Source organism: Canis lupus, chromosome 33, assembly GCF_011100685.1.
Source record: "Canis lupus familiaris isolate Mischka breed German Shepherd chromosome 33, alternate assembly UU_Cfam_GSD_1.0, whole genome shotgun sequence".
Lineage (NCBI taxonomy): Eukaryota > Metazoa > Chordata > Mammalia > Carnivora > Canidae > Canis > Canis lupus.
In genome coordinates this window covers 30,275,520-30,289,723 of record NC_049254.1, presented here as the reverse complement: position 1 = coordinate 30,289,723, position 14,204 = coordinate 30,275,520, and the positions used below count along the sequence as shown (strand labels likewise).

General features: G+C 41.4%; 1 protein-coding gene across 1 annotated transcript; it reads left to right on the top strand.

Annotated features, from left to right (window-relative positions):
* The first annotated feature begins 6,430 nt into the window (after positions 1-6,430).
* On the top strand, positions 6,431-11,906 carry SMCO1 (single-pass membrane protein with coiled-coil domains 1). Its single transcript, XM_038583157.1, has 3 exons — positions 6,431-6,623; positions 10,406-10,555; positions 10,982-11,906. The coding sequence occupies exons 1-3, from the start codon at positions 6,574-6,576 to the stop codon at positions 11,424-11,426; spliced, it is 645 nt and encodes a 214-aa protein (XP_038439085.1). The 5' UTR covers positions 6,431-6,573; the 3' UTR covers positions 11,427-11,906.
* Positions 11,907-14,204: the final 2,298 nt, after the last annotated feature.

Genomic DNA, 14,204 nt, shown 5'->3' with positions numbered 1-14,204 from the left:
AGGAAAAACACCATTTCCTCTCTATACTCAATACTTGTGACACCATGTGTGTGGGATTTTCCACACCAAGCAATTCACCAATTCTTGGAAGACTCTGGCTAAGTGTCCTACAATTTAATACAATTCTAAAACTAATTCCCCAGAGTTAGCACAGACCCTACAAACTAAGGACTTAGTCCCACAAGACTGTCCCCATTTCAGAAACCAATAAAAATTCCCAAGTTGTCGCATGTACTTCTGACTATAAATCTGAGGTTACCATTACCTCTTCCTCAAACTTGATAATTTGTTAGAATGGTTCATAGAACCCAAGAAACAGTTTAGTTATTATCATTAATTTATTACAAAAGACATATTAAGGAATATAAATGAATAGCCAGATGAGAGATACATAGGTGAGGTCCAGAAGGGTCCTGAGCATAGGAGCTTCTGTCCCTGTGGAGTTTGGGGTACACCACTTTCTTGACTTATGAATGTCTTCTTATTAACCAACCCAGAAGTTCTCCAAATCCTTTTGGTCAGGATTTCTTTGGAGGCTTCATTATAGTAGGCTAACTGATTAAATTGTTGGCCATTAGTGATTAACTTAAACTCCAGCCCTCTTCCCTCTCCAGGAGTTAAGGTTCCAACTCTCTTAATCACTTAGTGGTTCCTGTTGCAACCAGCCCTTATCTTTAGGGGCTTTCTAAAAATTACCTCATTACTAAACTCAGACGTGGTTGAAAGGGGCTTGTTATCAATAAGGCACTCCTTTCACTTTTATCACTCTGGAGCTATTTCAGTAACTAGAGATAAAAACCAAATATTTTAATGAAATCTACTTCTTTCGCCTGTTTTAGGAGCTGGGGACAAAAAATAAAATCGTAATAGATGCTCTTATGGTTCTTATCACTTAGGAAGTGACATGAAGGATCCCTGGGTGGCGCAGCGGTTTAGCGCCTGCCTTTGGCCCAGGGCGCGATCCTGGAGACCCGGGATCGAATCCCACATCGGGCTCCCGGTGCATGGAGCCTGCTTCTCCCTCTGCCTGTGTCTCTGCCTCTCTCTCTCTCACTGTGTGCCTATCATAAATAAAAATTAAAAAAAAAAATTAAAAAAAAAAAGATTTAAAAAAAAAAAAAGGAAGTGACATGAGTTTTATTAGCTCTGTGTGCAGAACTGGGACAAAGATCAAATATAAATCTCTTATTATATCACATCATAGTCATTAAGCTTATGATATACAGCTTTCTGTGTATATGTTATACTTCAATTTTTAAAGTGTCTTATTAATTGAGTGCTTGGGTGGCTCAGTAGGTTAAGCAACTGTCTCTTGATTTCAGCTCTGGTCATGATCTCAGGGTCATGGTATAGAGTCCACAGACTCCACACTCAGTGGGGAGTCGGCTTCAGGATTTTCTCTCTGTCTGCACCTCCCTTCTCTCTTTCTAGAATAAATAAATAAATCTTTAAAAAATAAAAACAAAATGTCCTATTAATTTTTAAAAATTCAGTGGATTTGAAGTAGGTAAGCCATTTGCATGTTTTTGTTTTTGTTTTTGTTTAGCATTTCCTTAATGGAAGTTTCCATAAGAACTCCACTACCTATGACTATACCTATATGTGTAAAATAAAATCGAAACTAACACAAATTTTGGGATTAATAGCTGATCTATCCGGTAGGATCTGCTAAGGTTCTCTGAGATTAATACTTGAACAAGAAATGTGACACAGACAGTAAGGGTGTAGTCTTAATTTAGCTTACCCTAGAGCAGGACCTAAGATGAGAATTGCACAAATTTCCAAAATTGTGCAAATGAGAATTGAAGTCATTCCAGGAAGTACATATAGTACAGAAGTAGAAAAATGAGATAGAGAAAGGAAGGAACCTGCCAGAGTACCATTAAGCAGTAAATTCCCTCTGTGTATAACGTAATCTCTGGCACAAACTCCTGGATCTTTTCTCTGAGTTAGAAGCCTCTGGAAATAATATTACTCTCTTAGTACCTGTATTTTGAATTCAGCACTCAAAGTATGGTGCTCAAAGTGTTCCATTGTTAGTACTTGATTCAGCTCTGTAATAAATGCAAATATCTGCTGCTTTAGATGTTTGTTCCGGCAGAGCAGAGTACCATTTATTTCTTGGCACCGCTGTTCTGCTTTTGAGCACAGCATTCTTTTAAAGATCAATACCCTGCAACAAAAAGCAGGCAGGAATCCAGGCTGCAGCTTTGTTATGAAAGGTTTATGGGAGAAAATATTTGAAAAATCGGTAACAGGGGTGCCTGGATGGCTCAGTCAGTTAAGTGTCTGCCTTCAGCTCAAGTCATCATCCCAGGGTCTTGGAATAGAGCCCCATGTTGGGCTTTCTCCTCAGTGGGGAGTCTGTATCTTCTTCTCCCTCTGCCTGCCACTTTGGCCTGCTTGTGTTCTCTCTCTCTCTCTTATTCTCTGTCAAATAAATAAATAAAATCTTTTTTTTTTTTTTTTAAGATTTTATCTATTCATTCATGATAGACACAGAGAGAGAGGCAGAGACACAGGCAGAGGGAGAAGCAGGCTCCATGCAGGGAGCCCGATGCGGGACCCGATCCTGGGTCTCCAGGATCACGCCCAGGGCCAAAGGCAGGCACTAAACCGCTGAGCCACCCAGGGATCCCTAAATAAATAAAATCTTTTTTAAAAACCTGAAAAAACAGGCAGCCCAGGTGACTCAGCAGTTTAGCACCTGCTTTCAGCCCAGGGCCTGATCCTGCAGTTCTGGTGGAGTCCCGCATCAGGCTCCCTGCATGGAGCCTGCTTCTCCCTCTGCCTGTGTCTCTGCCTCTCTCTCTCTCTCTCTCTCTCTCTGTCTCTCATTAATAAAAAAAAAAAAAAAAAAAAAAAAAAAACCTGAAAAAGCGACAATAGATAAATATGTAGAGAACCCTTGAAACTCAATAATAAAAAACAAGCTGATTTTAAAAAGGGCAAAACAACAAAAATAAATAAATAAAATAAAAAGGGCAAAACAGCTGGACGGATACTTCACCAAAGAAGATATACAATGGCAAGTAAGCCATGAATTTGTCATTGGGGAAATGCAAATTAAAACAATAAGATAGGGCAGCCCGGGTGGCTCAGTGGTTTAGCGCCGCCTTCAGCCCAGAGCGTGATCCTGGAGACCTGAGATCAAGTCCCACATCAGGCTCCCTGCGTGGAGCCTTCTTCTCCCTCTGCCTGTGTCTCTGCGTCTCTCTCTCTCTCATGAATAAATAAATAAAATATTTTTTAAAAAATAAAACAATAAGATACAATATACACCTATTTGAATGGCCAAAATCCAAAACAGTGACAACACCAATATGCTGGCAAGGATGCAGAGCAACAAAAACTATCATTATCTGCTGGTGGAAATGCGAAGTGGTCCAGCCACTTTGGAAGACAGTTGGACAGTTTCTTACAAACATACTCTTACCATGCAATCCAACAATCATGCTTCTTGTTATTCGCTCAAATAGACCAAAAATTTATGCCCCCACAAAAATGTGCACTCCAATGTTTATAGCAGGTTCATTAATAACTGCCAAAACTTGGAAATATTCAAGATTCCTTCAGTAGGTGAGTGAGTAAAGAAACTGGTACATCTGAACAATGAAATATTATTCAGCCTTAAAAAGAACTGAGCTATCAAACCATGAAAAGACATGGAGGAAACTGAAATGCATAGTATGAGTGAAAGAAGGCAATCGGAGAAACCTACATACTGTATGGTTCCAGCTATATGACATTCTGGAGAAGGCAAGACTATGGAGGCCGTGAAATGATCAGTGGTTACCAGAGGTTGGGCGTGGGGGGAGGCAGACAGGGGAAATGAATCCACAGAGCATAGAGGATTTTTAGGACAGTGAAACTCTTCTGTGTGATACTACAATGGTGGATACACGTTATTATACATTTGTCAAAGCCCGTAGCATGGACAAAGCCAAGAGTGAACCCTAACGTAAACTGTGCACTTTGGGTGATAATGACAAGACAGTGTAGTTTATCAGAAATAACTAATGTAACCACTGTGGTGCAGGATGTCTGTAGCTGGGGAGGTGGGGCCTCTATGAGGGCAGGGATATACCTTCTGTACTTTTACCTAAAACTGCTCTAAAAAATAAAGTTCACTATTAAAAAAAAAAAGTTTGGAAGGCAGTATGACAGGGGAGGGTCTGAAAGATGAGCCTGGCAGATGAGATCAAGAAATTACGAGTTTGGGCAGAGAAAAGGAAATCAGGCAATCAAAGATGGAGTGATCAGCAGGTACTGTTCAGGTCTGCATAGACAAGTGCAAGCGGGGAGAAGGGAACAAACACTGGATCTCCATAGGCAGGCAGCCCCTAGAGGAAACAACACTGGCGGGTGGAATTGGTAGGCTCTTTTTTTTTTTTTAAGATTTTATTTTTATTTATTTATTCATGAGACACACATACACAGAGAGGCAGAGACATAGGAAGAAGGAGAAGCGGGCTCCTTGTCCATGCTAGGAGCCCCATGTGGGACTCGAATCCGGGAACCCGGGATCACGCCCTGAGCCAAAGGTGAACGTTCAACTGCTGAGCCACCCGGGGGTCCCAGTTGGTAGGTTCTTACCCCAAGCAGAACTTTTTACGCTTTGCCCTGCTCGCAACATTTTTCTGGGGGCAGGGTCCCCGGTGCCTTATTCTGAGATACCAGGTTAAATGAGTGTTCAGCATTCTCTCCTTCCTTCTCTGTTTTATTTTCTTGTCAAGGTTCTGGCCACTGATCTACCCATAAGAAAACTAATGAAGGGTTTCAGGAGAAATCTCAGCAAGGAGGAACCTGATATATAACGTATCCTTCACTGAACTGTTAACTCCTTAAGAGAAGCCCAACTTGGGCAGACCTGGTGGCCCAGCAGTTTAGCACTGCCTTGGGCCCGAGGTGTGATCCTGGAGACCTGGGATCAAGTCCTGCATCGGGCTCCCTGCGTGGAGCCTGCTTCTCCCTCTGCCTGTGTCTTTGCCTCTCTCTCTCTCTCTGTCGGTCATGAATAAATAAATAAAATCTTAAAAAAAAAAAAAAAAGAGAGAGAAGCCCAACTACAAAAGGCTTAATCAATAAGGCAAAGTTACTCCTTACAATAAGTACACCAGCAATGGAATGATTCTAGGGGAGGTTACTTTGGTGACAAGTTTTTGTTTTGTTTTGAATTTTTTTTCCTTACCCTTTTGCCAGACTCTCCCTATTTCCCCCACTCACAACCCCTGGCAACCACTTTTCTACTTTTCTGTTTCTGGGTTTGACTTCTTTATTTAGATTCCACATATAATAAGTGATAGGCTGCAGTATTTGTTTTTCTCTGTTGGGCTCATTTCATTTAGCATAACGCCCTCAAAGTCCATCCATATTGATACAACAGCAGAATTTCCTTCTTTCTGGACAATTAGGCCATTTCCATATCTTGCCTATGGTGAGTAATGCTGTAAGGAGTGCAGATACCACTTGCACATCCTCTTTCCATATTTTTATTTCTTTTTAAAGGTTTTATTTATTTATTCATGAGAGACATACAGAGAGACAGAGACACAGGCAGAGGGAGAAGCAGGCTCCCTGCAGGGAGCCCCATATGGGACTTGATCCGGGGTCTCCAGGATCACACCCTGGGCTGAAGGCAGTGCTAAACCACTGAGCCACCTGGGCTGGCCCAGGAGACTTGTTTTATGTCTGTTTTTATTTTCTTATGTATGTATGTATGTATGTATTTTTAGAGAGAGAGAGAGAGAATCTTTTTTTTTTAAATTTTTATTTATTCATGATAGTCACAGAGAGAGAGAGGCAAAGACATAGGCAGAAGGAGAAGCAGGCTCCATGCACCGGGAGCCCAACGTGGGATTCGATCCCGGGTCTCCAGGATCGCACCCTGGGCCAAAGGCAGGCGCCAAACCGCTGCGCCACCCAGGGATCCCCCGAGAGACAGAATCTTAAGGAGGCCCCACACCCAGCTCTAGGCTTGATCTCACAACTGATCATGACCTGAGCCAAAATCAAGAGTAGGATACCTAATAGCCTGAGCCACCCAGGTGCCCCCGTCTATTACTTTCAATACTTAATCTAATAGCAGAAGCTCTCAATAAATATTTGCTAGTTTCTTTTTTTTTTTTTTTTTATTTGCTAGTTTCTAAGGATGACTAGGTTGAGTAATTTTTCATCAAATTTAATCCTAGTATATGTATATATTTATATATCCATATATACATTTATCAGAATACATATAGAGCCATGATTATATCTGATTATTTTGCTATGTTGATGTACTTACAGTTCACTTTACAAAAGCAAATATTATAGTGCGAAAAAAAAAGAAAAAAATATTATAGTGCGTTCTAGGACACCTGTGTTCACATGATCAGTTCTTTGAAACTATATTTGGATGTACAAGCTATTAAAAGCTTCTTGCACTGAGTGACCTTTCAGGCAGAATTTAGATCAAATACTCATACTACTGCTGCCTGTTGCTGAGTGGAAGACAGCAGAAAACCCTGGATTCAAACCTCCCTTAGGTTTTTGTTTTCCTTGTTTTGTTTTCTTTCATTTTGCTTTAAGAAGATGAACAATGAAACCACAACCCTGATATCCTTGAAGAAGGCAATGAAAAGGTTTCTAAGGGCTACAGGGTGGGAACAAGCATAGGTCTGCTTTTTTGGGAAAATGGGTAAGAGAAAAATAAAGAATAAAACTAGGCAAAGAATTACAGGCATGCTGATCAGAATTCTGTCTCTGTTTAAAGTGGTTTAAGTCTTCCAGGTTAAAAATATATATAAAGTAATAATCTAAAAAAATTACTCCCAGGTGAATTCCATTCAATTAATGCATGTGCTATATTCTAGGTATACAAAATAAGTAAAATAGGTTTCTGTCCTTGAGGAGCTCAAAGCCTATAGGGATAACAGAAGTATTCAAAAATAGTTAGAATTTAATGTGATTGACATGATGGTGATATTCCTAAAGGGCCATGAGAGCATGAAGAGAGGATCAATTAAATTTGCCTTGTACACTAGGAAAAGGAACCCTTCCCAGAGAGAGAATTAAGCTGAATCTTAAAGTGTGAATAACAGGTTATGAGAAAGAGAAATATGGGAAGGAATTCTAGGCTGAGGAACTGTACATACTATATGGAAGCCACAGAAGCCTGGAATCGTATGCTGTGTTCAGTGCGCTGCTAGATGTCTCTCGTGATTCGTGATTAGGATACGAGATGAAAAAAAAAAAAAAAAGATACGAGATGAGGGATCCCTGGGTGGCTCAGCGGTTTGGCGTCTGCCTTTGGCCCAGGACATGATCCTGGAGTCCTAGGATCAAGACCCACATTGGGCTCCCTGCATGGAGCCTGCTTCTCCCTCTGCCTGTGTCTCAGCCTCTCTCTCTCTCTCTTTCATGAATAAATAAATAAAATTTAAAAAAAAGGATACGAGATGAGTGGCAAAAGATGGGAGCAAAGGGCTAAGGGCTTTATGTTTATCTTCCTGAGGATATCTAGTTTGGCTCTAACTATCAGTGGATAACATAGATAATCAGTTGAGTTACATGATCAGAATTGTGTTTTATTTTATTTTTTAAAAAGATTTTATTTAAAAAAATAAAAAATAAAAAGATTTTATTTATCCATGAGAGACACAGAGAGAGAGGCAGAGACACAGGCAGAGGGAGAAGCAGGCTCCCTGCAAGGAGCCTGATGTGGGACTCGATCCCAGATCCTGGGATCATGCCTTGAGCTGAAGGCAGACGCTCAACCGCTGAGCCACCCAGGCGTCCCAGAATTGTGTTTTAGAAGCATATTTCTAGAGGATGGATTAGAGGTAGCAGAAATTGAAAGCAAGGATTTGTAATCCTAGGTCAAAATGAAAGATAGTTATTACCTGGTTTAGTGGTGATGGAGAGGAAGGGATAGTTTAGAAGCATTAATGGAGAGGAAGAAAACAAAGGTCAAAATTATTCTGAGATCTCTAGTTTAAAGCAATTGATGGTGATGTCCACTAACAAACCTGGGAAATTATAGTAGAAAACAGACTTGGATTTGCAGACATGTTGTTTAGGATTTGGAATGGTGTGGGAATGTCTTTTGGTCAGAGCCTTCCAAAGAACTGTTAACAATTGTGAACTCATATACTGACTGAGAAACTAGAGCTCCTCTCTAGAGTTCAAGCTAGAGATGACCTATAAGCAATATAGTCTTAAAGATGTCAAAGTTAACACAAGCAGTATGCCAGATGACATTGTTTTGACATGTAAACAGAGATTGTTGGCATGTTAGGTCATGCAGGCTTACACTCCTATGAAACACAACACATTTCGTAGTGGGCCTTATCTATATGTAAACAAAATACCCAAAACAATGAGTAAATACCACCATAGTAATTTCTGAAGATGAGAGAGGGGGAGAGATAGTAGGTTCAGTTTAAGACAGGAGAGTTTGACACCTCCATCCAGGTGGAGATGCACAAAACATAAAGATACAGGTCTAGTGCTTAGGAGAGAGCTGGTACCTGAAACTAAATTAGCCTTGAGATAAAGTGAGGAGCAAGAAGAGAAGACGGCCAAAGACAGAACCTGGGCAGCCACAACAGCATTCAGGTCCCTGAGGACATAGAAGCTCAAGAAAGTGGTATGTGTATTTGTATACCACTTTCATGAAAAACAATTCAGGCAAGTGAGTTGTGTTGTTTCAGTTCTTTGTGATTCAGTTTGACATAATTCTGGTGTCACAGCACCGTCTGATGATTAAGCCTGTTCAGAGCTATCCAAATGCCCATGTTGGGTTACACAGCTTGGCATCTCATTCACATTATAGATGTTGATCATATGAGACATATTTTATTACTTCTGTCTAAGACCTTTGCTAGGTATTGGGAGACAGGTATAAGGATGGCCAAGAAATAGTCTCTGATTCCCTCCAACAGCTCACAATTCATTCATGAAACGGTAACCCTAAAAATAAAGCAGAGGGGGCCTGAGTGGCTCACTGGTTAAGCATCTGCCTTTGGCTCAGGTTATAATCCCAGGGTCCTGGGATCGAGCTCCATGTAGGGCTCTCTCCTCAGCAGGAAAGCCTGCTTCTCCCTCTCCCCATTGCTTGCTGCTCCCTCTGCTTTTGCTTTCTCTCTGTCAAGCAAATAAATAAAATCTCTAAAATAATTAAATAAAAATAAAGCAGGAGGTAGGGAGTGACAGGTAGTGGAGGAGGTCCCTCTGAAAATTAAGTAGGCAGGGTGATCTCCAGGCTTAAAGTCTAGTAGATTCAAGAGAATAGTGGAAAATGAGCTTATCCTTGAAGGTGGGAGAGGATTCCAGAAGTCAGACCAGAGAAGTGCACCTTATTAAATACTGGTCCCAGCACCTAGCTAGCATGACATTAGGTCTCAATCTTTTGGAGACTCAATTTCTTTATCTATGAAGTCTATTTTTAAAAATAATCTTGGGGGCAGCCCAGATGGCTCAGTGGTTTAGCACCGTCTTCAGCCCAGGGCATGATCCTGAGTCCCAGGATCGAGCCCCACATTGGGCTCCCTGCATGAAGCCTGCTTCTCTCTCTGCCTGTGTCTCTGCCTCTCTCTCTCTCTCTCTCTCTCTCTCTCTCCCCCCTCTCCGTGTCTCTCATGAATAAAAAATTTAATAAAAATTAAAAAAAATAATCTCTACACCCAATGTAGGGCTTTAACTATTACCTTGAGATCAAAAATCCCATGCTCTTCCGACTGAGCCAACCAGGTGCCCCTCAATTCCTTTACCTGCAACATGATAAAAATGACTGCTTCACTTCTTCTGGTTGTTGTGAGAATCAAAGTAATGCTTGTATTTAAAGTCCTTTTTTTTTTTTTTAATGTAGGCTCCAAGCCCAATGTGGGGCTTGAACTCAAGACCCTGAGATTGAGAGTTGCATGTTCCACTGACTCAGCCAGCCAGGTGCCCCTAACATACTATGTAAAGTATAAAGTACAACACAAAATCAAGTCGTGGCAGATAATTCAAGTAATTAGACAATTCAATATAAGACAATTGGCAATATAAGGAATATAAGAACTAGGATGATGGCTAGAGAGAATGGCAAATAGGAACATCTGCTCATAATCTTAAATTTAAATAGCTACCCCAATTTTTTTTAAGGATTTTATTTATTTATCCATGAGAGACACAGAGAGAGAGGCAGAGACACAGGCAGAGGGAGAAGCAGGCTCCATGCAGGGAGCCCGACATAGGACTCGATTCCCGGATTCTGGGATCATGAGTTGAGCTCAAGGCAGTTGCTCAACCGCTGAGCCACCCAGGGGCCCTCACTACCCAAATTAATAGTGGTTATAAACAATGTATTAGAGTCTTATCTTAGGCAAAACCTTAGCTTTGTCCCTTGTCCTAAAGTACCCCTTGATTCTTTCATCTATAGAGTAGACCACAAACTCCAAGCTTTAGAAGCACAGTTTAAAGAACTGGACTTCATCAAGGATAGTTTGACACAGAAATTTGAACATCATAGCAAGGCTTTGGCAAGCCAGGCAGCCCAAGATGAGCTGTGGACAGCAGTTCTGGCACCCAAGTGAGTATCCAATGAGAAATCAGTGGAATTTTGTGGCTTCATGAGAGCTTGCAGTGGTCATGCTAATCTTGAATTTCAATGGATTGTGAAGAAATCCTATTTCCTTATGTTAATCGATTCAAAAAAGATTAATTTGAGCACCTGTAGCTACGCCAGCACTGCCATATGCATTTCATCAGTGTCTCTTGTTTGCCAATAGCTTACTAACACAGAGATGGTTGACGTAACTCCTCTGCCGCTGAGAAATGTGTAGTGTGAGTGGCCTGAGAACTAAGCTATCCAGCATAGTGTAGGCTCTTTCTAAAGTAAGTATTTTCCAAAATACAACAACTGGTTCTTGTAGTGGGTTTGTATCCTGATGGAATTCACTGTATGTTTGTACATAAAGAGTCCTACTGATTGAGCAGCTCTCCACATTTTTTGTAGATTCACTTCAATGGAACTGAATATTTTACACAGCTACGTTATTGATGTACTCGTCTGCTTGCACACCCATGTGGTTGAGAAGCTGCCAGACCTGGTGAGAGGTCTTCCCACCTTGGCCTCTGTCCTAAGACGAAAAGTCAAGAACGGGCGCATTAGAGCTGTGTGGGAGTCTGTCCTGGAGGAGTGCGGGCTGCAGGAAGGAGATATCAGGGCGCTTTGCACCTTCTTTATTGCACATGGTAACAAGACGGAATACTATGTTGCTAAGGTGAGGCACATGTATATCAGAGATGTCAGCGTCCTGATCACTAACATGGTAAAGAACCAGTCTCTGCAGGGCGGTTTGCTGAGGGCTGTTCAGGTCATTGAGAAGGGGAAAGCAGTGAGTGCTCCCGAAGAGCCGAAGTCCTCCCTAAAAGAGTTGATACCATCTGTCAAAAACTAACTTTGATGACCAAGAGATTCTTTTTCTAGTAGTTTATCTTGTAAACAGGGGAAGACGATGTATGTACAATGTATTACAGGTTCATTTTTATAGCAAAAGTGAGGGGAGCCCAAACAAAATATGATAAATTGATATAGTGGATACTTTCTGTGTAGCAATATAAGAGAATGAAGAGAATGATGTGGAGCTATCACCAAGATGCGTTATTTTAAAATATTTCCGATATATTGTTAAGTGGAAAAAAAGGGCAAAAATAAATACACACACACACACACACACACACACAGCTAATATATCCATAAATTTCATAAGCTGCTTCTGGAGAGATATGTTACAAAGTAAGAACATTGGTTGTCACAGGGAGAAAAATGAAGAGGCTAGAGGTCAAAGGTAGGAGAAATTCTCACTCTCAATCCCTTTTGTACATTTTGAATTTTGAACCATGTGAATGTACTATATATTAAAAGGCAAAAAAAAAAACCAATAAAGACACCTAATATATATTGTATATTGTGCATTTTCACTCTGGTACACTACCACAGTTATTTTACACTGGAAAGGGAACTCTTAGACACTGACTATATATGAAAATATTTATTGGGGCCCCTGGCTGGCTCATTTGATAGAGCATGTGATTCTTGATCTCAGGGCTGTAGGTTTGAGCCCCATGTTGGGTACAGAGATTACTTAAAAATAAAATCTTAAAAAATTAAGAAGATATATTTATTTTTTTTTTTTAATTTTTATTTATTTATGATAGTCACAGAGAGAGAGAGAGAGAGAGGCAGAGACACAGGCAGAGGGAGAAGCAGGCTCCATGCACCAGGAGCCCGATGTGGGATTCGATCCCGGGTCTCCAGGATCGCGCCCTGGGCCAAAGGCAGGCGCCAAACCTCTGCGCCACCCAGGGATCCCAAGAAGATATATTTATTGAACACCAATTCCAGGTGCTAGGTGCTGAGAATAACAGAAACATTTAAAAATGTGGACCCTGTCTTCTAGGTAAAGGTTAAGTGCGTGCGTGTTTTATTTGGGAGGTACAAATTCAGATCAACCAAAATGAGGTAACAGGAGACACAGGAGCATGTTTGGCAGATAAGTGTACCCAGTCTTGGAGCACCTGGCTGGCTCACTTGGTAGAGTATTTGACCCTTAACCTCAAGGTTGTAGGTTCGACCCCCATGTTGGGTGCAGAGATTACTTAAGATTTTTAGAATAAAATCTTAAAAAAAAAAAATCTACTCACTGTCTTGTCCTCTCCAGGCACACTGTTTAGAGAAAACATGCCTTGGAAGGTAGATGGAAAGGGAATTTCTCTGTCATGCTCGCTTAGTCTACGGTTTCCAGTGGGCCAAAGTTTGTTCTACGGGGAGTGACCCTCCCACCATACTTCCAAGATGCATCATCTAAGCCCTCCCAGTCAGTGGAAATCCAGTGCCTGCATTGCTCAGCGCAGTGTTTCATTGGAGTCCAGAAGTGATAGGAAGAGCCAGAGATTCTAGAAATGCAACAGGTCAGCCCCAGGCAGAACAGGGACTGTGGGTTCAGAAAGTAAACAACGCCAAGGAAACCTGAGGAAACACATAATATGGATCTACTACACAGACATAAATACACATAAATACCTGAACACAGAAATCAAAATGCAAATCTTAGAAGATAAGACTATAATAAAAACCACTATCACTAGGCAATATATGATTGGGTGAGTTCAGAGGAGGTCACTGTGTGGTTAAGGAATATTTCCTGGAGGAAGTACAATGAGTTGATCCTTCAAGTAGGCAAAGCAACAAAGTAATTCATTAAAATGAATTAAGATTTCAGACAATGGTCTGAAAGCACAAGATTTGGACACCAGCAACTAGATCATAGTTCAATCTTTAAAAGAATAATGGGAGAGGGGCACCTGGGTGGCTCAGTTGGTTGGGTGTCCATCTCTTGGTTTTGGCTCAGGACATGATCTCAGGGTCATGGGATACAGCTCTGAAACGGGTTCCACACTGAGCACAGTTGGCTGGAGTTTATCTCACTCTCTGTGCCCCTCCCCCACCATGCACACAGGCGCATGCACCTCTCTCTCTCCCACCTCTCTCTAATAAATAAATAAATCTTAAAAAAAAATGGATAATGGGAGATTCCACAGGGAAAAGCAGGTTGGGACCATATTAAGGAGCCTGCAATTTTAGGCTGAGGTGTTGATATCATGGACAAGTGGATGACAACCAAAGATTTCTGAATTCACATTAAAACAAAAGTTCCCAAAGCTCTCTATCAAGGGCCCATGACTCCTTGCTTTGGCTCCCTCTGGAAACCATGCAGCCAACCTGAATGGCTTAGCAAACCCAAAACACCTCAAAGATTGTATTCATGCACAATGATATTTTTCTCTACCTCCACATCTATGCAACATTTCCTCAAGAACTCAAGCCTGACTTTTTTATTTTTATTTTTATTTTTTTTTAATTTTTTTTTTATTTATTTATGATAGTCACAGAGAGAGAGAGAGGTGCAGAGACACAGGCAGAGGGAGAAGCAGGCTCCATGCACCAGGAGCCCGACGTGGGATTCGATCCGGGGTCTCCAGGATCGCGCCCTGGGCCAAAGGCAGGCGCCAAACCGCTGCGCCACCCAGGGATCCCTTTTTTTTTTTTATGATAGTCACAGAGATAGAGAGAGGCAGAGACACAGGCAGAGGGAGAAGCAGGCTCCATGCACCGGGAGCCCGACGTGGGATTTAATCCCGGTTCTCCAGGATCACGCCCTGGGCCAAAGGCAGGC